This window comes from Manacus vitellinus, unplaced genomic scaffold (assembly GCF_001715985.3).
Source record: "Manacus vitellinus isolate BGI_N305 unplaced genomic scaffold, ASM171598v3 scaffold_18_pilon, whole genome shotgun sequence".
Lineage (NCBI taxonomy): Eukaryota > Metazoa > Chordata > Aves > Passeriformes > Pipridae > Manacus > Manacus vitellinus.
In genome coordinates, this window is record NW_021939324.1 from 2,120,414 (window position 1) to 2,147,640 (window position 27,227).

General features: G+C 40.7%; 1 protein-coding gene and 1 pseudogene across 1 annotated transcript; both read left to right on the forward strand.

Moving 5' to 3' along the window:
• Positions 1-341: 341 nt before the first annotated feature.
• C7 (complement C7) lies at positions 342-27,227 on the forward strand. The gene is made up of 18 exons (XM_008921619.3): positions 342-484; positions 777-832; positions 1,354-1,429; positions 2,411-2,552; positions 3,328-3,469; positions 4,269-4,407; positions 5,055-5,177; positions 6,237-6,480; positions 7,133-7,246; positions 10,876-11,042; positions 12,051-12,279; positions 12,890-13,061; positions 13,432-13,519; positions 14,768-14,900; positions 15,675-15,866; positions 18,269-18,365; positions 23,521-23,705; positions 25,596-27,227. Exons 1-18 carry the CDS (start codon positions 479-481, stop codon positions 25,781-25,783), a joined length of 2,493 nt encoding a protein of 830 aa, XP_008919867.2. The 5' UTR covers positions 342-478; the 3' UTR covers positions 25,784-27,227.
• On the forward strand, positions 8,074-9,242 carry LOC103755698 (annotated as a pseudogene).

Consider the following 27,227-nt stretch of genomic DNA (forward strand, 5'->3'; position numbering starts at 1 on the left):
AGTGGAGAATGAAGATTTGTAATTAGCAATATCAGCTTTATCAAGAGCAGCTCTTCCTACTGAAGCTGTGAACTCAGCTGTGATGTAGTGTGTGTGGCCTGGGATCTCTGAAAAATCTTGTTCAGAGGAAAGAAACTGTGAGAGAGAAGATAAGGAGAAGTGATGGTTCTTCCAGTAAGTGCTCCTCACAATTTTCTGCCAGTCCCAGTCAATACATCCAACACTTGATTTATGTATCTTAAAAACACTGAGCAGTTCCCAAAGCAGACTTCATCCCTGGGGAGGACTGGATGGGTTAAGGTTAAAATTCCTTGGCAGTATTCAACCCTCTTAGGGAAAGAAAAGCAGAACAGCAAGGCAGAGTGAGAAGACATGAACAGCAGCAGACAGACTGACTGACTCCTTTGGCTGCCGAATTGAGAATGCTGAAAGTGCATATTCCCTGGTAATTGCTGTATATCTGAGTATTTCATCTAACATGAAGGTAAGACAGTTGCTTACTTTATTAGTACTGATGAAGTTGAATATGTGAAGTATAATGACATATGATTTTGTATGGAGAAATAGCTGAAAAGGTAATTGGACAACACTGCAAGAAATAAGAAAATTAAAAACAAAAGCTTGCACAACGCAGCTGAGAAAATAAGTTTGAACTTCTCTTATTTCTTAGATGATTAGTGTAAAAATTGCAGAAACCTTGAACAGCTGTATGAGCTGAAACAGGGAGGAAAAAGCAGAAAAGCAAAGTAGTTTGCTTTTACTTCTCTTTTTTTCAGATGCTGGGGATTTTTCTGTTGCTGGAAGTTTCAGGCTTCTTTCCTATTTTTACCAGGTGAATATTTACTTAACAAACTATATGCTGAAGGCTAAGCATGTATTATTAAGGTGCATCACATAAGGCAGGCCTTAAAAGGGTCTTCAGATGTATTTCCTGGGACAAATACACACTGTTTGGTGTCAGTACTGCCGCAGCCATCAGTGGCACACACAGCCCCTGTCAGCTCCCTGATGGGGACTGCCCTATCCCTGATTTACAGTGTGAAGCTGGTCTTTGAAACTTGTTTTATAGTTGCACAGAGTCGTTGCTGATCTTTAGACTGGGTGAATGTGTCTAGTTTCTTCTTTTGAGTGACCAGAAAAACCTAAGCTGAGACTGATTTCATTCTTATCTATGAAAAGCAAATCCAAGTGATTTTATAGAAAGCCTGATCATAATCCTAATTGTTATTGAAGGTCTGATTTACTGTTTAGGAAAGTTTTGCACTCATGTTTATGGATGGAAATCACTGATGATTTTCCTCTCTCCTTTTTTTTTTTTTTTTTTTAATTCAAAAAAACTGCCTTCTGGAGCAGCCCTTCCCCTCCAGTCCATTGCCGCTGGAATTCTTTTGGCCCTTGGTCTGAGTGCAATGGCTGTACTCAAAAACAGGTATAAATGGACACATCTTTTCTCTACTCATGACCTCATAAGCATATGTGATTTTTTTCTCGGTAACTAAGGAGCCACTGTATCTTTAAAACCCTAAATCAGGTGTCACACAAAAGCCCCAGCAAAATGAGAAGGCTAAAGAGCAGAGAACTCAGAAGATAAATTCTTAGTCTCTTCCCAGTATGTTCCCTTTCAAAGCTAGGATGTTCATGTTGTAAAATAATTTGTGCTCTTTTTATTTTGGTGATGGCTTCAAAAAACTCAACTGAACTGTTTGGTAAACACAGACATTCCTCCACTGATGCTGGTTTGTACCAATTTCACTGATTTTTCATTAATGGTGTCACATCTCAAGGGAAGAAAACATAGTTGTGAAGTGTTACCCTTGATGAAACTAAGTTGATGATTTTTACATTGAAACTCTATTGATGTACAAGACACTTGCTTTTGATTTTCCTTTTCATCTGTTTTGATGTTGCATCAATTAAGAACAGATTAGTCAAAATTGAAGATGTGGCATGAGACAGTACTTTTTTTAGAAACAAAAAGTAACTCTCGTGATATTATATTTTACCATATTTTTAAAGATATTTTTTACTCTGAGAAACTTTAATAACAAATTCATATCAGGCATGATTGGTCCTATTAAGAATGTAAAAAAAAGCCAGAAATTTCTTGGCAGCTTTCTCTTGCCTTCAGTTACGTATTACATTTTTGAACAAACCAAGCCAAGCTTATGCATCAGTCTAAAGACCTTATAGATAAAGGAGTTGTCTTTCTATTAACTTGAGGGTTCAATTAGATTCTTGGGAGTTTCAAACCACCACACCATATTATGTTAATAGCAGGTGTGATTGTTCTCCAAAAAAATAGTGAATATCTCATTTCCTTACAGCAGCAGTGCGGTAGCATTGTCTTGACAGTAGCACACTATTCCTGCTTTACAGTTGGATTTTCTAAAATCTCTTGATTTGCATTCAGGTTCGGAGACGGACAGTAGCAGTTTATGGCCAGTATGGGGGAAACCCCTGCTCTGGGGATGCCTTTGAAACAAGACCATGCACGCCCACAAGGGGGTGTCCAACAGAGGATGGCTGTGGTGATCGGTTTAGGTGTTTCTCAGGTACCATCCAAGATTTTTTCACCATTTTCTAGTCATGAAGTTAAGAAGAAAACCTTGTTATCTTTGAACTTTAGTAAATGGGCAGTGTCTTTGCAGAACTCTTGATATACAGATGAATTTGATTTAGGTAGTTGTTTCCTTTTTTCCCAGCCTTAACTATGCATGGATTTCATTTCATCTGGAGCATTGCAGAGCATTGCAGATAATATGCTATAGCCCTGGTATCCTCTTTAATTCATTCTGCCTTACTTATTTGCCCCAGAGAACAGTCTTTTTCATTATGAGAAGGTAGTTAAGGAGTGCAACCTTAGATGTGATCGTTTGAAGCTGTTCTGTGCTATATCCAAGTATCTTGGAAATCGCCTGGAAACTAATGCTCCGTAGAACAATCATTGTATCCAAGCAGCCTCCATTACCTTCACAGAAGAGCGTATTATCTCAATAGGTAGACATTTATTACAGAGGACCATGATAAACGTGTTTTGGTGCTACCAGAGAGATAATCACAGTTAATCATAAGTGATGGTCAAAGGGTGAAAGCTTCGGAAATAAATCTAGAAGTCAACTGTTTTATTGATATGTCATAAGCCTCAAATGGTTGTGGTTCCCTCAAGTGTGCTGTATTCAACAAGCTGTTGTGGGCACAGACTGTTCATTGTGGGAGTGAATATGCTAATTAATGTAATAGATAAATAGGACTTCTGCTTTGATTTTAGGTGATCTGTTTTTAAATTAACAAACACTCCTTTGCCTGTGTGTGTTTGTTCTGATTTAGGTCAGTGCATTAGCAGATCCCTTGTGTGCAATGGCGATCAGGACTGTGAGGAAGATGGTGCAGATGAAGATCGATGTGAAGAGAAGAAAACTGTATGTGATATTGACAAAACACCTCCAAATTCAGAACTCACAGGAGCAGGGTAATGTTCCATGCCAGGCTCAATATTAGTGGTGCCACATACATTTACATTTTGATGTGTTTACAAGCTCTAGATGTACAGATAGACTTCCTGGGCTTATAGTAAAACATCCCATATGCAAAAGTGTTTGGTAGAACTGCCTCCATCATGCCAGTGGCTCAGCGTAGCCAGCATATACAGGTCCTTTGATCTGAAGCACAGAGTAAAGCTTTTAGTCTTTCATTCCTGTTATTGAAAAACAGCTTTAAGATATAAAATTAAATTTCAACTAATAACCCCTGATTTACATCATGGAAAAAATGAGTCAGCAGTGCTCATTCTTTTTATTCATTGCTGTTGCATTTAGTACTGTAGATCCATATGTATTTCTGTTTATACATCCCATCTGCAACTTAGCAAAATAATTATCTTAAGTATCTTTTGTGTTGTTATATCCCTTGTTATGCAATATACTTCATATATAATAAAACCACCCACATTTTGGGATGGGTGCCCTGCTGTTTTCATGTTGCAGTAATTGCCTGAACAATAGAATTTAAAATCAGTCGAGATAGACACGAACGTGTTAATGTTAAGACATAATGAAATACGTTCATTTGTCTTGACAAATCCAACATTTCACTTTCAATATTGTAACATGCTATCCATACTGCAGTTCTGCATGTATAGAAGTCTATCAGGTGATAACCCCTTTTCTTGGGTAAAAGATCTTACTTTGCAGATCCATCATTCAGTTATAATGGCTCTGTAATTTTTGGCTCCTTGTCTTAATGACCTTTCATATTTTTTCTTCTTTTAGCTTTGATGCTATTACTGGTGAGACCAAGGGAAGAGTCATTCACACAAAAAGCTTTGGAGGGCAATGCAGAAAGGTCTTTAGTGGCGATGGGAGAGAATACTACAGGCTGAGTGAAAGTGTTCTTGCTTATACTTTCCAGGTATGTTTCCATTAAGCACAGCTTTGTATTTACAGTCATGATTAAAACTGGGAGAATGATGCAAAGCTTGCAGGGGCCTTTGGCAGGTATGTTCCCTAAACACATCTCAACAACACCTGTTCCCTCTCTGCAGTCGCTTATTATTTGAAATGCAAATTGGTGTATGTCTTGCTAAAATAAAAGGAAAAAAAATTAACCTTGAATATAATTTCTAAATCTCTCACAGTTAGACTGCATGTAAAGCCATCTCCCTAGAATAAGTAATGGCTTGAATCACCCTAAGAAATGTTTTGGGGGTGAAATGCAAGGCTTTGGGGTGCTTTGTGTGAATCTTTGAGATATGCTTTGGTTGAAGTCACTGTCTCAGAGATTCAATTTGTCTCACATTTATCAAAAACATGCCAAACAATCCTTAGTGTACTTTATTTCATAATATAAATACTTAATATCCACATATTAACATCCATATATATGGTTGAATGCTTTTCCAATAGTATTCAGTACTTTTTATGAAATCTGAAATGGATTCAGCCTGGAAAACACATCAGCTTTTTTTTCATCTGTAAGGACTTGCTCTACTCTTTATGTTATCATTTTAAAATCCTGTATGAACCTCTTCATACAGACTTCTATCTTTCACCTTCTAGGTCAAAGTTCAGAATGATTTCAGTTATGAGTTTTTCAACAGCACCTGGTCTTATATGAAACACACAGAGAGGTATGAAAACTCAAATAGACACAGTTACTCACAGAATGAAAGTCTGCGAAAGGTATGTATAAGTTTTCACTGTGGCTTAGTATTTTGCATAAACATTTTCATCATTTTTTATGTGTTTTTATAGTGAGATACAAATATTTATTTTATCCAGACATTTTTGGCACAAAGTGCATGACATTAAATATCCCATAAAACCTATTTGTTAGTAATTTATTTATTTACTAGCTGTTTTCCTCACTATTTGAGGGAGAAAATCTTTGACTTCTTTTGGCTTCTTTAGATATTTGATTCATCTTTTCCGTTTTTACTAGGGATTTATTGCCCTTTTTTTTTGGTCAGTATATTGGAGCAAAAAATTTGCAACAACTCTGTGATTAATGTTTATTTACTTTATAATGCATTTGCCATTTGTAGAACTCCATTGAGAGAGATATCTTATGTCTTTAGCAACCAGGAGGTCACAGTGCTTATGCCTTCATCTTATTTTAAAAGGAGAGAAATAATTTGGGAGTAACTCTCAATGATGAAGTATAACCTATATGTTATAGCAAAAAAAATCAAGTAACAAGTACGTGTATTTTGTGGCCCCCAAGCAGACACTAACGATGACATATTTTGAGACTCAGCCTAACAAAGTTCAAAAGCAACTATGAGAGTTTGAAATGAATAATATTGTATAGGCATATAGGATTTTATAACTCAGAAGCGTCCTCAAAATGGCTGGAGACCCTAGACTTATCTAGACAAAACAGAGTGCAAGGGACATCTCTCTACTGCCTCTGATTTGCTTTCAGAAAAAGCTTGTTAACCTCCTACTGCCAGGCTTCTGGTTCTGGAAGCCACTGTTAGCTTTGCAGAGTGATATTTTCCTTTCTTATGCTTATGCTAGTTTTCAAGTACACAGGAGGAAAAGAAAGATGTTGCAGCAAGTATAAATAAAAGTCCAGTGATATTTCTTGACTTCAGGGTGTTCTTTTTAGGTTGATTGGGTTGATGAGACAGCTATGTAAGGCTGTTGATTAGTAGCCAATGGAATATACATGCCACCTTGCTACTGGGAGCCACTCTGATAGTGACATGGAGCATGACTGATGCCTTTTCCTTCCCCCAGAGTAAGCAGCTGATGGTTGTTGAGAACAGTGTGGAAGTTGCTCAGTTCATTAACAACCGTCCTGACTTCCTCACTCTTGCGGAGTCTTTCTGGAAGGAATTGTTCAACCTTCCCGTTGTCTATGACTACAGCATCTATCGAAGACTTATTGAACATTTTGGGACCCATTTCTTACACTCTGGATCTCTAGGAGGACACTACAAAGTTATTTTTTATGTGGATACTGACAAAATGAAAGCAGAAGGTAGAGTACTAGTGTATTCATTGCAGGAAACAAAGTCAATAATCAAGAATAAAAATTTATTTGCATGTTTTCCCAGCTAATATCTAAAATCAAGTAAAAGACTTCTAGAAGTCACCATATTCTCTTCATGAGCAAAAGAAAGAAAACTAAAAACAGGGCTCAAACCACAACACTTAGTCCTAGATCCATGTGTTTTACCTGCAGCACTCTGGATAGCAAATATTTGATAGTCAGTTGAGGACCTCATCAGGCTAAGCTTCAATTCTAGTGCCAATATAAATGTCAAACAATGTTAAAGTTTTAAAGTCATTTGGAGATGAAGGTTGGGTAAAACTGTGTAAAACACAGTAAATTACAAACAGAGAAAATACTAGAGTGACACCTATGGTGGTAATCAGTGTGGAGCAGTGCTGCAGGATTAGGGACTGCTGAGAAAATAAATGAAACTAAACCTTTTCCAGATACATCTTTCATCTCTCAGCCTCCATCCATAGGCTCCAACATGTGGATCTTCCCACAGCACACACATACTTGTTAGTTGCCTTCTAATTTAGGCATAGTACTTCACGACCTCTCTAGCCAACAGGAAACTCAAAAATTAATCCAGCACACTTTCTGTGTACAGTACTGTTAATGGATGGATTATCTGCAGGTGTCAGCATAACAAACTTATACGAGTGTACCACATCAGGATGGAATGCATTCTTTGTGAAAAAGAAGAAAGTGAAATGCACCAAACTGGATGAATTACTGCAGAGTTCTTCAGGTAAATATTCAATGATGACTCATACAGTTGTCATATGTCCAACCTTCATCTCATCCTAAATAACTATCAAAATGAGGAGCAGGTGTTGATAACTTTGTTGAATTCTGTCCTACCATGCTGAACCCAGACACCAACTGCCTGATTTAAAAGGCTCTCCAATGCTCATCAATTATTGCTAATGCTTTCCCGTAAAGAGCACTTTTCTGGACACCCTAAGTCAGGGCTGCCAAGACACTTGCAAAAACAGATACTTCTTATATATTATCAGCTTGTAGTGGGTTGACCCTGGCCAGAGACCAGGTACCCACTAAAGCTGTTCTCTCACTCTCTCCTGTGTCCAGTTGCAGAGGCCTTGTGGGTTTCTGGAGGGTGCACATTCCAGGTTACAGTCAGCTTGTGAGCCCCCTCTATCGAGTGACGCAGAAGAAGAACCATTTTAAGTGGGGCCTTGAGCAACAACAGGCTTTTGAGCAGGTCAAACAGGAGATAGCCCGTGCAGTAGCTCTGGGGCCTGTTTGAACAGGACCAGCTGTTCAAAATATCCTCCAAACGGCAGCTGGAGAGCATAGCCTCACCTGGAGGCTCCGGCACAGAATACCAGGAGAAACCTGAGGTCAACCATTAGGGTTTTGGAGCTGGGGTTATCGAGGATCAGAAGCCCACTACACGCCAACTGAAAAGGAGATATTAGCAGCCTATGAGGGGGTTCGAGCCACGTCAGAAGTTGTTGGAACAGAAGCATGTCTCCTCTTGGCACCACATTTGTCCGTGCTGCACTGGATGCTCAAAGGGAACATCCCCTCAACACATCATGCAACTAGTGCTACATGGAGCCAGTGAGTAGCTCTGATCACACAGCAAGCCCAAATGGGAAAACCTAATTTCCCAGGAATCCTGGAAGAGATTATGGACTGGCCAGAAGGCAGGGATTTTGGAGCACTTCTTCGATGGCCTTCCCATCACCAAGAACATGCATGACAACCACTTCTGTGCCGTCAACGCCCTCTTCCTTGCCATCGTCACCAAGAGCGCTGGTGGCGGCTCCTTCCTCGTCAACCCCCTCGAGCAGACAGGCCAGTTTGAACCAAACTACCCTGAGGTCTGTGGGCACCAGGGCACTGTGCTAGACATCAAGTGGAACCCCTTCATTGAGAACATCATCACATCCTGCTCTGAGGCTCCACAGTGCAGATCTGGGAGATTCCTGAGGGTGGGCTGATGAGGAACATGATGGAGGCCATCCTGGAGCTCTGTGGGCACAGCCGGTGCATGGGGCTGGTCGAGTGGCACCCGACCACCAACAACATCCTCTTCAGTGCCGGCTACGACTACAAGGTCCTGATCTGGAACCTGGACATTGGGAAGCCAGTGAAGATGATTGACTGCCAAAAGGACGTGATCCTGTGTGTGTCCTTCAACACAGACAGCAGCCTCCTGGCCACCCCCTGCAAGGACAAGAAGCTGCTTGTGGTGGAGCCACACTCTGGGTGGGTCCTGCAGGAGGCCAGCTGCAAGAACCACTGTGCCAACAGGATGGTGTTCCTGGGCAGCACTAAGAGACTGCTCACCATGGGCATGTTGCACTGGAAAACATGGCAGATTGCCCTGTGGAATCAAGAAGACCTGTCCATGCCCCTGATCGAGGAGGAGATCGATGGGCTCTCGGAGCTCCTCTTCCCGTTCTACGACACTGACATGCTACCACATGCTGTACCTGGCTGGGAAGGGCGATGGCAACATCTGCTGTTACGAGATCAGCTCCAACAAGTCCTATCTGAGTTACCTCATGGAACTCCGCTCCCCGGCCCCACAGAAAGGACTGGAGGTGATGCAGAAGCACAGCCTGGACATGTCAGTCTGTGAGATCTTTCAGTTCTACAAAATCATCACCCTAAAGGGGGTCATTGAGCCCATCTCCATGATCGTGCCAAGGAGGTCTCCTCCCAGGAGAAGAAAAAGAGGAAGGCTGCTCTTCTGGCCCAGTACACCAATGTGACCGACAAGGAGGATGGTGGGGACGAACAGGATGGACCGACTGGGACATTCCACCCCTCACCTCTATGAATCACATATTTAAGAGTCTTAAATTCCACATTCATCACACAGCCTACCCTTACATAAACAAAAGTAAGAACCTACCAAAACAGAATATAACAAAAATTCCCTCAACCAGAAATCAAAATAACATCACTATAACACCAAACTTAAGTGGACAATTTACACAAAATCCACCCTTTGTACCTTTACCACAATTACAGCAAAAAATTCCCCACGATCATTTCATTCTTTAGCATTGTTCGCTACTTGTTTTGCCTGTTACCTCTCCCAATTATTATCCTTATCTCAAAATCCTCATGATTCCCCATATGGGCCACCAAAAAGACTGTAGTGGGATAACCCCGGCCAGACACCACATACCCACTAAAGCCACTCTCTCATTCTCCCTCCACAACTGGACAGAGGAGAGAGAAAAAAACAGCTAAGGGTTCATGAGTAGAGATAAGAGCAGGAGAGGTCAGTGACTGATTACCTTCACAGGCAAAACAGACTCAAAGTGGGGATAGTACTTATATTTATTACTAACAGGATAAGAACCAAAGAGTGAGAAATCAAACAGTCTTAAAAACACCTCCCCCCACCCCTCCGTCTTTCCATCTTCTCCGTCCTCCCCCCCAGCTGTGCAGGGGGACGGGGAGTGGGAGTTATGGTCAGTTGTTGTTTCTACCACTGCTCAGGGAGAGGAGTCCTTTCCTTGATCCTGTGGGGTCCCTCCCACAGGAGACAGTCCTTGATGGGCCTCTCCAGTGTGAGTCCATCCCTCGGGCAGCAGTTCTTCCCAAACTGCTGTCCCCTGGGTCACTCCTATGTGGGGTGCAGTCCTTCACAAATGAGCTGTACCAATGTGGGTCCCCCACTGGGGCCACAAGTCCTACCCGGGAAAAACCTGCTCCAGCATGGGCTTCCCTCTCCCCAGGCTGCAGGTTCCCAGCAGGACCCTGCTCCATCTTGGGCCTCCCACGGGGTCACAGCCTCCTTCATGCATCCCCCTGCTCCAGCATGGGCTCCTCCATGGGCTGCAGGTGGGTCTCTGCACCCTGATGGTCCCCCATGGGCTGCAGGGGCACAGCCACTCCACCATGGTCTGCACCACGGGCTGCAGGGCCTCAGCTCCTGTGCCTGGAGCACCTCCTGCCCCTCCTTCTGCACTGACCTTGGTGCGTGCACTGTTGTTCCCATGTTCTCACTCCGTTCTTCCCTGGCTGGAGTTTCTTCTGCACAACAATCTTCTTTTCTTAAATATGTTATCACAGAGGCATTACTATTATTTCTAATTGGCTCAGCCTTGGCCAGCAGCAGGAAGCCCATCCTGGAGCTGGCTGGCATTGGCTCCACGGAACAGGGGAAGCTTCTAGCAGCTTCTAACAGAAGCCACCCCTGTAGCCCCTCTGCTACCAAAACCCAGCCACAGAAAACCACTACAGAGCTCTTGATCCAGGCACAGGTGGTTGAACTGCACTAGCGAGTCCTTTCACTACTTGCTGGCATAGTTTTTGTGTGTAATGTTTCTATTTTCATTTGTAAATATAGCAATGTCAATATTTTCTGTATTTCCTATCCTGAATCTACAGGAAGCAGTGGTAATAAGATTAAAGGAGACCCTTACATAGAAGGAGGAAGCCCAGGTGCTGTTGCTGGCCTTAGTTATCTAGAGCTGAATAATCCTGCTGGGAACACTCGAAGATACAGCTTGTGGGCTGCATCAGTGACAGATTATCCCAGAGTAATTAAAAAAAAGGTAAGGCTATTTTCCTGAAGCAGAGGTGAGCAGATGGGAGAAATTATTAAGCTACAGCTGGTGATTAATCAGGCTGTGGTCTACACTTGTTTTGTTTTCAGATCACTTTGTAAAAAAGAAAAGTTCTCAGGAAGAAAATGCCATGAAGTTAATATGATCAGCTACATTACAAATCTAAGTCCACAGGCAGGTCAATACCTATAATCTTACCAGCCTTCAGTGACTTAAGTGGACTTCTGATTAGGAATAGAGGGTCGCCCTAGCATTGGAGAAAGCCCAGACTTGAAATAGCCTCTTTCCTGAAATGCATATTGGCATATCTGTGTGGTTTCCACTTCCCTTACAAACTCCTGTGTATCCCTTTTATCCCTCCTCCTTAACTCTGCATCCAGAATTTTAGAATAACTAGAGATTTTGAGAGTCAGACACTTCAGAGCTCGGTGTGGCCATATGCACTACGACCTTGTCTACATCCCTTTTGGGAACTGCTCATATACTGAAGAATGGTATAAACCCAGAGTATTTCTGTCAGGAAGTTTTCAGCTAAATGTAAAAGTATATAATATAAAATAGGCAATCGATATTAAAGCAATCGAAATTAAAAAAATATTTTCAATTATTGTTACCTTTGATCACTGTTCTGTGAAATCCACCATAGTGGATTGTTCAAGTGTCCAGTTTTTTTATGCTAGGAACAGCTGAGTGAGAATCCAGGTTGCTGGTGGTCTGTGTTACACTTTTATCTCAGCCATATCCTCATAGTTCAGATATGTTTAAACATGACTGATGTACCAACAGCTTTAAGGGATGGTGTTAAGCAGAGCTAACTTTTCAGAAAAAAGCTAATATTAAATACTAGCATGAGATTTTAGCTAGTCAGCAAATTAAAACATCTAATGTGCTAATTCCCATGTGCAGGAGCATATGTCACAAATTATTTTGCATGCTTTTAAAGCCTTATATCCCAATCATAACTGCTTAATTTACATGTTTCTCTACTCTGTGTAGCTAACACCATTATATGAGCTGGTAAAGGAAGTGCCCTGCTCCTCAGTCAAAAAGCATTACCTAAAACAAGCAATTGAAGAATATATGGCTGAAAATCATCCCTGCAAATGTCAGCCTTGCCAGAATGGTGGTGAACCAGCTGTGGAAGGAACACAATGTGTGTGTTACTGCAAGCCTTACACCTTTGGAGCAGCTTGTGAGCTGGGAACTCTCGTGCAAGATCAGCCAGGTCAGCACTATTTGAATTTGTGAGAGTTTAGAAGAAACAAACTGTGCCCTCCTGCTTCCAGAGTCTGTCTGTCCCACTGCACACCCGTGCAGTGCCTGCTTGGGTCAGGTACTATTGCAGACATACAGCATGGGGGGGGCCATGTCAAGCCTGAGTCTTTGTTTAACATGTTTAAACAGTACTTACCAAAGAGCTGGTTTTATTATTAATGTTAAATACAGTGGACAATAGTAACTACTCAATGTTACCATCTATAATTAAGTACATATCCTGAATTAACCAGTATCAATAACTTCAAAAATTTTTCTTTTTAATTTTGTAATTAGTTGTAGCTGATAGCTGGTTTTGTGTTCTCTCAGAAAGTGATAATTAAATTAAAGTGATAATTAAATTCCACAAAGCCTTTGTGGAATTATACTGATGTACAAGGCAAGTTGGGTAAAGATGGAGGATTAGATCATTGCAACCTGGAATTCTCTGTAAGGACACAGTTGGGACCATCACTAGCTTTGAACAGCCTGTGCCTTTAAATCACTCGCAGAGAGTGCTTTAAAGAGAGAGTGGTTTAAATAGAGTGGTTTAATGTGAAATATTCCCAAATGTTTAATAGATGTTTTTGATGGACGCTGGAGCTGCTGGTCTTCTTGGAGTCCTTGCTCAGGGGGAAGGAAATTGAGGAGTCGAACCTGCAACAACCCCTCCCCACGTGGGGGTGGGAAGACCTGCACAGGAGAGCAGAGCGAAAGCAGACCATGTGAAGATGAAGAGTTGCAGCATCTTCGGTAAGCAATCAAAAACATTTGGAGCACAACTTCAGAAAGATTTAAAAATTTATTTCAGAAGGGTGCATAAGCTATTCAATTCAGGGAAAAGATCACTTGCTGAGCTTTAGTATTTCAGTTGAGAGAAAATGAAATTCAAAAGCTGTGAATCCAATACAAGGTAAGACTAGAAAATTGGGTAAAAGCCAGTAAACTTGACAGCATACTATTTACCACTCTCTTGGATAGCCTGGCAGTGCCTGATTTAAATATAATTGTGATGAAAATGTAAGCATAATAGCCTTGAAAACAGGCTTCACTGAGAAGTGTAGCATTTTGAAGGGAAAGAAGACTAAATTTAAACTAAATTGTACTTTTGTTTGCTTCATAGCTTGATTGAACCACACTGTTTTGATTTATCCATAACTCCTACAAAATTCTGTTCACCTCCTCCTCCTTTGGAAAATGGATTTGTTCAAGTAAGTTATTTCTATCGCTCTGTTATCTGTCCTATCCCTACCTGCAATGTCTTTACTGTAGTTAATACAGACGTTCATTTGCAAATTTGTATTTTTCTTGGTAAGCTTAGTATCAGACCTACTGTAGAGCAACTTGTGCAGCATTTTTCACTGGCTGAAGTTTACATGACAATATCCCAAACTTCATGCTAAAAATGAAATAAATCCAAAAAAAACATACCCCCAAAACCAGAACAAAATCTTTGCTTTTCTGCGTGATAATACCTACAGAGAAAAGTCCTTTAACCTATGTATTTATTAAAAGTTTTCTGAGCCATATGGATTACATATAAAAGCACAGGAAATTAGAGAAAATTAGAGAAAAAAACACACAGAAAGTAAACTGTCCATAGTCATCCAACTAACAAAATATAACAAAATTATAAACAAATTTTAGGAATCTTCACTCCGTAACTCACCATTCCACTTTCTTGTTCCTTGGTGAAACTGTGATCTGGCAAGGTACTTGACTAGCTGTAACTTGGGCCTATTTTAAAAAGGAGACCAAATTCCTCCCTTGGAGGAATGGATTATGCCGTCTCCATGTTATCAGGCTGTCAAAATTCTCCTTGCTCAATAAATAGATAAAAGGATTAGTTTTAGAAAAATCAGTTGGTTGCCTCTACACAACTGCTAATTGAGGCAAGATCCAAAATTTTGCTCTCCCTCTTTTGCCAGGATTTTTTTTTTTTGGTAATTAATAGTTGTCTCCTACATTGATGTTTTTGGTTCACAAACTAAAGGTGCAACTCATAGAGTAGTCTCAATTTTTCATAAGATGTCTCCTTGGAAGACAGTGGGATATAAAATGAGAGAAAACCTGTGTCTTCCAGTCCACCATATTAAACTTTTGAAAGCTGATAACATGCCATCCTAAGAATTAGCAAAGCCATTATCTCCCTACTGATCTCCAGCCCAAGTTGTCCAGGATCTTATCTTGCCCTGCTAATGCTTGATAATAGCTGTATTTGCAGTCAGTTTATGCATCATCAGAAGAGTACTGTTCCATATCCCTTTTGATCACATTTACTGACTATTGATAACCAGGATTGCCCCCAATATTCCAGATGCTCTCATCAGTGCACTGTAGAGAAGCATTAATACTTCTCACTGTCCTCAGCCACTGCATCCCAAAATCAAAGACAGTTCACTGCTGCTGCTAATTCTAATACTGTATATCTAAAATTTCACCTGTTTATTTTCTTTCAGAATGCTGAAAACTCATACCCTGTTGGGAAAAGCATTGTTTATGCTTGCAGACATGGATATTCTCTTGTTGGTGATCCTGTTGCTAAGTGTGGTGATAATTTACAATGGCAAGTTGGAGACAGATATTGCCAAGGTATGTCTAAATGATTCTTGTTTTGAAATACAATTCTATTTCTGAATTCCAGTGAAACATCTCAGAACACCTGCTTTCCAGCGACAGCAGGGGGAAAACACACACCCTCATTTCCCAGTTCCCTAGTCACAATCAGGTCTAAACCAACTTTTATTGTGAATCTAGATATAGTAATACTGAATGAGAAACACACCCATAAAGCCTGGTTTTAAGAAAGACTGGAAGTGACGGAGACTAAATTCCAGTCCAGGAATTCCTTCCTGTGGAAACACTTTTGTTGCTATATGCAAGTCCTATAGCTATATGCAAGAACCATGGGGATTTTCAGCACTGTGTTTCAACAGCATCCTTTTCTCCTTCCAAGCAGAACCGACTGTCCATATATGCTAGTCCACACTGTTTAAAGGTTATCTCTTTGTATATCAATACATGACCTCCCCAGCATCCTGTATGTATGACCACTCTCTACAGGACGTTACTTCTTATTATGAACTCTCAACAGAACCATGGGTCCTAAGGACAGAGAAGCCCTCATAAAGCTAGACTGCACCTGCAGGCAGCAGCAGAAGATTCTGCCACTATGTCCTTAGTATTGCATATTTGGCAGGTGTGATGAGTTAATATCCTGCACTAACATGACTGATAAGTTTCTGCGGGAAAATCAGGCAATCTCACTATTCAATTTGTTAAGGAATTTAGGAGACAATAAAATATGTGGTTGCTTTATGCAATCCACTGATTCACTGTGGCTATCTCAAATGCTTCAATCCTTAGAAACCGCTTGTCTCCTGCCCGACCTGGAGGGGGGTTTGCAAGGACAGCCGTGGAAAGCTGTGTATGAGATTGGTGAGAGAATAACTCTGTCCTGCCCACACAGCATGCACTTAGAAGGGGCACACTCCATTTTGTGTGAGCCCAGTCTCAAGTGGTCTCCTGATGTGAAGACTGTCCAGTGCAAGACACCAGGTAAGCCGTTGCAGTCCTGCAAGTACAATGGAGGAGTTTCTTTCCTGGACCAACTATGCCTTATGTAGTTAAAGTATAGACAGAGCTATTGCTGATGCAGTGATAAGCCACCAGGAGGAAGCACAGAAAATGTGTTTTCTGTGGTCTGTTCAAACAAGATGCCTTAAGGCAATTTATGTGAGATTTTCTTATGGCTTTTTGCTTCACACTCCCCTATTGCTATCACATATTGTCACTAACAACATTTTAAGAGATTGCCTGGGATGTATGCTGTCTATTCTGACATCCAAGTATACTTCACTTTCTGCCCATGTTGTATAAAACCACCACTATATGAACTGCACTGTAGAGACAGAGTTTTTCTATGTGGAAACTGTTCTGTACACCATAGCCTCTCATGGCAGAGAAGGAGAGGGCTGGGTGACTCCTTTTGCTCATCTGACAGTCGCACAGCTGATATGAAGTAAATGTCCAAGGACTGGAAGCAATGGGAAAATGCTGCTTTAAGTTCATGGTGAGTGCTGTAAGCTCTGGGTTGATATGGACAGACACTAGCAGAAGGGGAATTGGGCTACAGCACTCAGCAGCTCTGCCTAAGTTGTCTTTTCCAACTGTGGAAGACGGACAAGAATTTCTCTTGAGCACTGCTGTAGTGCTGGTCAATCACACAGGGGCACCCAAGCAGCTTGCTGCTTCAAGCCAGTAACAACTTCATCTGAGGTCCCAGATGTTCCTGTATACTCCTGGGGACAACAGTCGTTGCTGCAGAAGAGTAGTCTTGTCCTGTTTCTTGTCTGTCCTGTCCTTATCAACCAACTGCTACCTGAGGTTTCCTCACCTACAGGAAGACGAAGGTGACAGTCAGGCTTAGACCTCAAAAAACAACAGTCCTGTGAAATTCCTGGTGTAAGTCATCTGCTACTGTGCCATAACCAAACTCACAGGAAGCACAGGGATTTCAGAAGGAATTGCATAGCCGTACGTAAACAACTCACTGCTGCTAAAGTGCCAGAGCAGCAAATGCTGAATTGCTGTTGCCAGTTACTTAGGCTTAGCTTCAGTGATTTTAACTTAGTTTTTTTAGTTGGTTGGTTGGCTTGGGAATTTTGGTGGTTTTGGTTTTGTTCGGTTTTTTGGTTTGTTTGGTTTTGTTTTGTTTTGTTTTGTTGTTGTCTTGTTGCATCACATTCTAAAATTCCAGAAATAATTAGAAAGTTTCAAATGCTTCTACCTTTAGAAACAGCTTATGCCTCACTGTATGGCAGCATTATATTAATACAAAAGTTTTTTAAAAAAGGACAACAGTTGGATTAGAAATCCAAGGAATTGGAGTTAAAAACCCAAGGAATATGAGATAAGAAGGGTAAAAATTAAGAAGATATGTATACACAGACATAGTGGCATAGATATGTTCGGATGGGAGTATTTAGTCAGCAAGTGTCAGCAACCATCAACTATGCAACCATCAAGCCCAGGGATGAAGAAAATGCAGTGATTTTTGGTGTAAATTTACCCCTCTGCAGGAAGACAGGGTTAGCCCTGCTGTCTGTATTGCAATGTGCTGCAACTCTTTTTTTTCTTCTTCTTTGGTAATTTCTGTCCATCTATTTTGCTTAGCCAGTCTTAATCTGTAATGGAGATTTTTTTTTTTTTTGAGAAAGGCAACAACATTCTGGAGTACTAAAGTTTCGTGTTAACAGACACATAATCTAAAATACAAATCAGGATGAAACCTCCTCAGAACTTGCATCCATATGGATTTAGCAAGATTTGCTGTTACTTGCTAAAGAAACCTCCAGAGAAATGTTTAGCAAAGTTTGGAATACAACTGTGTGCATTAAGAATGGAACATCTGCAATGATGAAAATTCCCCAAGAATTACTATTGCTTTCATTTTTAAAGTTAGTACAGATTGAGGGCTAATGATGGAACTTGTAGTTTTCATTACTATCAGTGTATAACAATATTTGGGTTCAGATTTCTACAGGGGACTTTGGAGCCTTAGCTTTTCTAGTGACAGCAGTGAAATCAGTAACTCTGAAACCTAATGACAAAGCCATTCCCATCTACGATTCAGCAGTGCTAAATTTAGAAGAAACAAATAGCTGCAGCAGAAATTAGATGAATGCTTAAGATTGAACACAGTACCTGTCTCTTTCCATCTGACTTGTGACCCATAGATAAATTATTGCACAGCAACTTTGCAAAGTGTATCGTATCTTTTCAATAGTGTTGGTTCCTTCCATGCAGTAGATACTTTTAATGAACATGCAGAATGTGACTTTGTGTCATGATTGTATAATTCAGTGCCTGCTAAACTCTACTGATAATTTCAGAGTAGACCTTTAACAACCCTTGTTTTTCTGACCCCTAATATCACTGTTTGTGTTCTTCTACTTCAGTGCCCAGTGTGAAACCAGAAGTGACAGAACCTAAATGTCAGCCATGGGAGAAGGTATATCAGTCACAATGTGTGTGCAAAATGCCCTATGAGTGTGGGTAAGTTCAGGCTCAATTAGGCAATTACGTTCTCACTTTATTCAAGACCCATTACAGTTCTTAAGTCTTCAGTCCATAACAGAGGAGAAAGCTTTACGCATATGAGAAGGAGGCATTGTAATTTGCTTTACAGCTCAATCAATGTCCTATTCATCGCTTACCTGCCTTGTCAGAACTGTCAGTGGGCTTTAGTAGTGATGAAATTTGGTTGGATGACAAAAGGTGAAGAGATAATTTCGCTTTATCTGTGAAATAGATGGAAAAAGATAAAATTATGTTTTCAGGATTTAGAAGATGGAACAAAACTTAAAACAGAGGCCCTTGGGACATAAATATCAAACCTATAAGCTAGTGAAATAAAATAGATTTCTTTTTGCTGCTGAGAGACTGTGGGGTTATGAAAGGCACAGTAATCTAATTTCATCTCACATTTACAGAGCAGTTTTCATAGTCAAATCACATCACTTTCCTGACCTCATGGTTTGCAGATCAGGGTTTATTGTTTCCTGTTTGATCTAAGGCTATATTCTGCAATAAGCAATGCAGAAGAAATACTGTAAGGAAATTACATCACCTGGCGTTGATGGTCAGATGTGCCAAAGAGCTCAGCACTCCAACATCTGGTCTGGTTTGCATAGACTGGAAGATGTCTCCTATAAAGTCATCACACAGAGCGTGAGCTCTAGATGAAATCTGGCCAGGTTTATGTGACAGCAGGAGCTGAGCAGTTTGGAAACACCAGGATAACAGACCCAATTTGTCTTATCCATGTGTAGTAGGAGGAAGAAACTTTGATGTCATCTCAAGTAACTATTCCTATCCATAACACCTAAATATTTTATATAATCTAGTTATGGTCTTTTTCTCTCAATACTTATTTAAACAAGGCAACAAGTCCTTCTCTGGTTTATGGATGTGTTAAGGTTAGTTAGAATACGAGGGGAGTCACAATGCTAGGGAAGGCCATGGGCAGATTCATAGTAACCTTGGAAGTTAAATGAATTACATTTAGTTATTTGTTTAAACTTCATTTATAATTAATCTACTACTTGCCTGTTTCTATTTTTTTAAATTATGTTCAAAATAGCAAGAAGATAGATAACAGTCATTCCTGTTACCTTATGCCATCTTTTCACTGTCTTGAAATAACACATCTAATGACAGAAAGATAAATCATCAGCTGTCAAAGCAGACTAATCTTCCAGCCTGTTAAGGCTGTAGGAGTAAGGCATATAAGCAGATCTTGGTCCTTCTTCAGAGAGCAGAAGTAACTTGCTTTGCTGTGGCAGTGACTTTCAGCACCAGCCTCTTCTCTGAAGAGAGCTGGGAACAAGAAGAGTTCGTGTGGGAACTTAGGAACACCATGGCTTTCTCCATCCTTTCAGTTTCCAAGAGACTGCCCAGGACAGCACAAAACCCCCAGAACAGGCTGGTGAGGGGTAATTTGTCCCTATGGTATGGTGCCTTAGGTTAGATCAATTCTCATCAGTTAGAGCAAGGGAACAATCTCTGGCACCAAAGCTGCTAAATCACTAAAGCAGCTCCTGGTAGACCTCTGGCAAGAGCCAATTCCTGAATAATTCCCAGGCACAGCATAGGGAACACATACTTCCCAGGAACACATAATTCCCAGGCACACATACTAGGGTCAGAGACCATTCTGGTCTGATGCAGTCCCCATCGTCTGGGAGCAGAGAGAGTATGGACACCAGCTACTCTGTGTGGACTGTCTCTAGCACAAGGAAGGGGGCAGAGAACAGCTGATGTGTTAATACAGATGGAACCTCAGACTCCAGGAGCTAAGAGCTATCTCCACAGTGAAACATGAGATTTGACAATTTTTAAGTACTATCCCCTCTTTTTTCCTTAAAATTTATTTGCATAGTGTCTATGTCTCTCCTGAGAGTTCTTGGATTGTGGTATATTACAACTTAGGGTCTTGAATGTAATTTTAGGAAGTTAATATCATTCGCTGCATGATGAATTTTTAACTTCACCAAAAGTTTCCTACCTCTCACTGTAGGTGAGAAGAAGAAGGTATTTGTGGACTTACAGATATTATTTAATTTCTCACAATATAAAATATTAGTAAAATGTTTTTATTATCCTAGCCTTCTTCTTCAGGTAAAAATATTACATTTCTCACATTCTCTCTACAAGGATTATTCCTTGTCTGTAATAATTTTTATTGGACTGCTGTGGTGCTCCCAGCCCTGGGAAATATCCTTTCTCAGCAACGAGTGCAAATTATTAATATCTCTTCTGAGTGCAGATTCTCCATTCTTTTTCTTATGCATCTGAACATGTTGATGCCCACTGGCTTTCTCCTAGATGACCCAGCTATAGGAAATATTTAAAGAACTCTCAAGACGGTTTGAGGCATTGTACTGTAGCGTGAATTTGGCAACACAGTCCATGAATTCCTGGATTCATACTTCAGCAGCTGGTTAAATCATCTCCCTTTCTTCTTTTGGGTGTTGCTAAAGTGGTGCAAAGCAGGCAGATTAGTGCAAAGGTCTGGTCTTAATATTTTCAGATAAATTAGGTTGCCTTGTGTACAAGATTTTGACCTTAAGTCTCAGATACTGAGATTTATCACTTGGGCAAGGAAAGAAGGTGTCTGAACAATTTTAAATATAACAAACAACTTAAATACAGATTAGTTGCTTTCCCTGGAACACATTTTGTTCTCCCAAATTTAAGACTACATTTAAAGACGGAGTTTTTCTTATAACTCTGTCTGCAAAGGAAATTCACTTAAAGCAGTGCTCCACTAACTCAGAGGCTGTGCAGCCACATGAGCAAACGGTAAAATACATACAAATGCACCTGCTTCCTTTATCAGCTGCTTGGTGCTACATATCCCTTGGGCTGTCCTCTTACAGTGCCTCAGAATAAGAGGGTTAACCTCATTCTTTGTGTTATCAAAAGAGCATTAATGAAAATTCATGCAACTAACTTTATTAGTGATATAGTGGCTGGTATTTTGGCTAAGCACAGCAGTTAAGGGACTTTTAGCAGTTGAGGATGCTAAGTTAAGTGGGAGATGTAATGTTGTTACTAAAAATATTTGGTCACAGGAGTGGTAGTTTGGTTTAGGCCTTCCTTGGTTACCAGTTTGTAACCAGATTTACCCAGTATTCCCTACAATTTTTACGTAAGCCGGGCTATAAGAAGAAAGGAGGAGAGGCCTTCACTCTCTTTCCTTCCGGCGGCTTGGAGGTGCAGGTTCCCTGCTGTTGAGTCTGTCATGTTGGGGAGCGAGGCCTGGTAAGGCCTTGTCGACCTTGGGAGACGGAGGTTGCCGGCGATCGTTCCAGAGCGACTCTCCATTGTCCCAAGGAGAGTAGTGAGATATTTCTTTGCTAACTTTTTTAGTTGCTAGATATCGGGCTACTAATCGGGATATATATATATTTTATTTTGGTTTTGTTCCTTTTCCCTTCCCCCTTCCCTTTCCCTTGTGAAATTGTATATATATTTCAATTGTATATAACTGTAACGTAAGTGTAAATATATTTATATATATTGTTTTAGCTGTCTCTCGTTTCGGGTTTTCTTGGTTGTTTTTCTCCCTCTTCTCCCTGAGGTTTGGCAGGGGGGACTTCTTGTGGTAAGGTTTGGAGACTTGGCAGGGAGCCAGCTTCAAACCATGTCAACAGGCAGGTGCATCAAAGTTTTCAGGCTCAACTAGTGAAATTCATACCATATTTTAAATATCCTAAAGAGGCACTATGTTACAGGTAGTTTAAAATTTCTGTAAAGCCAGCTCTTCTAAGAGTGTTCCAACCTTCTTTCAAAGAACCATTCCAAAAGCTTGGAGAAGAGTCTTTTCCTTAGTGTCTCATTTATAGATCAAAACCCACTTTCTAATTCACGGAGTGGGATAGGGGGGTGGGGCAGGGGGAAGAAAAGTCACCTTAATGCTTGACAAGCAAGTGAGCAAAGTTTGAGTCAAGACTTTCTCACTAGATTTCCATATTCCGAATTCTTCTTCCCTCCTCCAACAAGCCGCTTTCACAGGGAGTTATCCTCTCCTTTCAGTCAGCTCATCAGGGCCATGTGTCTTTACCTCATCAGTCTCTCCTGCTCACCAAACACCTGTTTGGCTGATATTGGCCTTCAGAACCGACCCATAAGACACTAAAAGTTTCTGTGAGAGTATTTGTGAGCTCAAAATGAGAGGCTGTGCTGAAAATAAGACTTCAGGGCTGAATTCGAAGCTCTCCATCTCCCAGGAGCATCTCTGCTCTCTGGTAGCCTGTGCTGCACCTTACCCATGGCTGTAAAGTACATCCAGGAAAGTACAGCATTCCCTGCGCCAGACGGTTGTTCTTTTGCTCACTCCACACATGCCACTGATTGCATTGAGAACAAGTGGAGAAGATTGGGGTTTGAGATTAAAACAAAGAAGTAATAGGAGGGTTTTTTTCCTCCGCTCCTACACTTAGAGCATGAATCGCAAATGATGACAACTTCCTGGAACTGTCCCCAAAATACAGTTCAAGGTTGTCCAAGAATTGTTGTTGCCACTTCTCCACCATTTAAGAAATACACCGGCAAGTTTCCTGGATAAATATTTTTCATAAATTTTTTGTGGAGATGCATGTGTATTTCCAGAAATATCTTTGGTCTCTGATGGTGAATCATAAGATTTTATTTAGTAAAAGCTGTGATTTTTAAAGGACAGCAGAGTAAAGATCTAGAAGCATATCCTGATGTATTAAAATTAAGAAATACTTGTAAAATATTTTAATATTTGTGCATGTTCATATATATCATTATATGTATGACAGTGTTTTCTGTGTGTGTACTTATGTTCCTGTATATGTCATAAATTAGAGAATAATTGAAGTCTGAAGTATTTTTATCTAAAGTCTCTCACTGCTGCAGAGGTCAATGGCAAATAGAACGTAATATCCCTGTCCTTCACACAGGACAGATCTTGACTTTGCTAAGGTACCATATGGAAAAGGAAGAAGTCTGGATTTTTCGCATGTCTATGTCTTTAGTTCCTTGGTGCCCTCTTAGGATGTACTTCAATGAACAGAGAAACTGGAACTGGACTCTGAATATTTTCCATTCTCTCGGCTCTTTTTAAGATGTGCCAAGACAAAGCACATTTAAATAGTGCAATCCTTTCTTTTGTTTTCAGTCCTTCCCTGGACACCTGTGCTACAGATCAAAGAACCAAGAGAAATACACATTTAACTGTTTGCAAGATGCATGCCTTGGAGTGCACAGGCAGAAAATATTCTCTCAATAATGCAGAAAACTGCAAAATATCCCAGGCAACTGAAATACCTTGTGGATCATGTCGTTCATGGGAAAAATGCAATGGTAAGAGATTCGTCACAATTCTAAGCAAAATTTTTCATACAACCAAAATGAAGTCTTTACCCCCAGTCACACATTAGCAGTTAGTCTGTCCTGATATGGCGTCTCCAGTTCCTCCCAGAAGCACCATGCATTGCTAAGCTGATTCAAACCATCAACCCAGTGTTTGGTGTCCAAACACAGCAGGAATCTCCAACCATGGAAAAGAAAACCCCACAGGACATTGTAGCAAAGGACACTATCTGCAGGCAAAGCTTATTCCTAGTCCCTGTTAAGTGAGTCAACATTTTGGTCCACTGGAAGTTTTGGGTGAAACCCTTGCCCTTCTCCTTTTCACTATTTCTACCTCTGGGAGTCCTTACTGCCCACAGGAATAGGTAAACTTTTCCAGAAATTTGCCAAGCAGTCTCCCCAGCAGTATCTTGTGGCAAGATTTTAAATGTCTTATTGCATACTAGCTAGGAAAGCCAGCTACTGTTGTTTGTACTTCATTGTCTATCCCCAGTTTCTCACACAGTTTCTCTTCCCTCAGAGGAAATAGTTCCTGTGTTTTGTAACCTGTCTGCAGTGGAAGTTTTCAAATTCCCTGATATATTTTCCCTGAGTGTCCTACACTATGTTGCATTTAATGGAGGGTTGCCAGGAATAGGCAAGATGAAGAAATAAATTAGGGTTTTAGAAGTGCCCAAGCTAGAGGCACAGTTATTGTTATAATTTGAAAATAAAAAGGATTACTTGGTATGAGTTCATCTGTTTTGTCTAACAGTTATTATTTTTGAACAGACAAAAATAATAACAAAAAACCAAAGATAAAACTGGCTGAAGCTTCAGCAGAGACAAAAACTGGCAAAAAAAATGTAAGCATACAACACCAAAACAAAGCCACTGTTATGAAAAATAAATCTCAAGTAAAATCTTCTTATGTGATTGTCACTGATACAGCTACATACATTCATTTATAGCAGCAAATACTTTAATCTTAGTGAAACTGCCTGTATGAAAACAAAGATACAAGTCGTAAGAGTTTGCATGATTAGTTTGTTAGTGTCCAAGGACAGATCTCTCATTTTACGTGTTATCTGAGCACTGGAGTTGTAAATACATGCACCAGTTCAAGCAGTAACATCAGAGAAATCTTTGAGGCACCTTGAGCAAGCTTCTCCCACAATCATGATCAGCCTCTCCGAGCAGAGGAAGTCCCAGCAGTGCCCCACTTGTTTCTACTTCTAGTTGTTCTGCAGAACCTAAGCTAATATTACTGAAAGGATTAGGGAATTAGGTTAGGAAAACAATCACACAATCATAGGAAGCTTTGGGTTGGAAGGGGCCTGTAAAGGCCACCTAGTTCAAGCCCCCTGCAATCAGCCACAACATCTTCAACTAGACCAGGTTGTTCAGAGCCACATTCAACCTAGCCTTGAATGTTTCCAGGAATAGGGCATCCACTATCTCGCTGGTCAACCTGATACAGTGTTTCACTACCCTCATCTGAAAAAATTTCTTCCTAATATCTAGTCTGAATATGCCGTCTTTCAGATTAAAACCATTAACCCTTGTCCTACCACTGTAGGTCCTACCAAGAGGGCTGTCCCTATCTTTCTTATAAACTCCCTTCAGATACTGGTAGGTGCTATAAGGTCTCCCAGGAGTCTTCTCTTCTCCAGGATGAAGAACCCCAACTCCGTCAGCCTATCTCCACAGGAGAGGTGTTCCAGCCCTCTCTGTTTCTTCCTCTGAACCTGCTCCAACAGATCCATGTCTTCCTTGTGCTGAGCACCCTCCAGAAAATTTCTGTCAGACCTACAGTTTTACTGGAAATATTTTAGTCTGGTTTTTTTTTTTTTGTGACTTGGATCCTATCCTGAATGTTTTTCCTCTGTGCTTTTTGTTTAGTGCAATCCAACAACTGTGTTTGTGATGAAGATGGTCTGTGTGAGGACGGAGGCATACAGGTCTGTGCTGAAGTGAGCGGCTCTGCTGCCCGTCGGACCATGACGGAGTGTGAGGTTGGGCAGCTCAGATGCCAGGGGCAGGCTGTCACCCTTGTCAGCATAAGGCCCTGCGACGTGCAGAGTAAATAAGATACGGTTACAGTTTATTTTGGTTATTGCCAGGGGATATCTCAAAATGTGTCAGCTCTTGGGCAGGACATACTTTGAACTTTGCTCTGCCAAATGTAAGCTCTGCTGTGAAATCCACTGCAGCTGATGAGATTATGCATCTGGTCAGCTCTGAATCAAGGCCTGAGGCTCTTCGTTAGACAGACATGTACTTACCAGTACTGCTCACAATAGAGCTCTTGCTTAGGCACTAGCCTTAGCACTGGCAGGTTTACTTCATATTTCCATCAGATTTTAAAAAATATTGCTGAAGTGCAAGTACCAAAGTAGCTATTATAGTGATGGATTACCATGTCTGACATGGTAAATTTGTTTTTACTAAAGCCACACATATGCTTTGCATCTATATCAGCAAAACATATAGACTAAGCTTTACAGAGTAGGAGGTATGATTCTTCTCTTTTAATAAAGCAGCTTATTCCTACTGTGTGTTATTCAGTTGAGCAAACAGTGCACACAGCACTGAACCTGTTGTTGAGCCTGATGGGCTTAAAGGTCCAAACAGTGTGCGTTAATAGGAAAGCCACCTTAAAGCATTGAGAACACAGCTATGCTTGCAGCTTCTTGTGCACAGAACCACTTAATGAAAAATTGCCATTTTACATTGTCATTGTTATCATGAGCTACGTGGAGCACAGGTAACTCAGTTGCATCTGTCACGTACATTTATGTTTGTGACAAGACCAGTTTCCTTACAGACCATTGCACAAAGAGGCCTTCCACCATAGTAAAACTTTGTTAAAGACAGTTGTTAGGGAAAACTTATCCTCACAGCAATGGAGACATTCTGTATTCAATCCCCCTGGAAATACCTTTGGACAGTCTTCAAAGACTGTTCCTGAATAAAAGAAGTCTCTTACGCTCTTTCCTTACACAGCTAAGCATGCTCTCTGGTGTAGTCAGATAGTGACACCTTTGCTTACATATTACAAGTTCATTCATGAACCTATGCTGGCAGTCCTATCCCTTCTGACTGTTCAGGAATGCAAACAAGGTCAAAAGGCTGGATAGCAAATGGGTGTTCAGGCAAGTGCAATACTGCCAGCAAGAAACATGCATGCTTTTAAAGCAAGGGATGTTATTTCTTACTATCAATGAGATAGTAAGATGAAACATCTCTCTTGGTAGTCATGTTTCTACCAGTAGCTTCCTTGTGTAATCCCTACCCTCAGCTGGAAAAGCTTTGCTTTGGATGATGCTTACAATGAGGAGTAAGACAGAACAGGAGTAGCGTGCTTTTCATGGGAGACTCTCTCTTGTGGGGGCAGCTATGTTGGGGGAAGGTTACCACCACACTAGCTGAAAGGACCTCCTGACCTATATGCTGTCTGGAAAATATTTTTTTTTATAGCAAATAATAAATTTTTGTGAATAGTATACAGATGAAAGCAAGTACAATAAAATC

Excerpts from the sequence above, each read along its gene's own strand:
- C7 (XM_008921619.3), top strand. Across the intron at positions 7,247-10,875 it reads ATTACTGCAGAGTTCTTCAG|GAAGCAGTGGTAATAAGATT; the intron begins GTAAATATTCAA and ends CTGAATCTACAG. Across the intron at positions 14,901-15,674 it reads TGGAGACAGATATTGCCAAG|AAACCGCTTGTCTCCTGCCC; the intron begins GTATGTCTAAAT and ends TTCAATCCTTAG.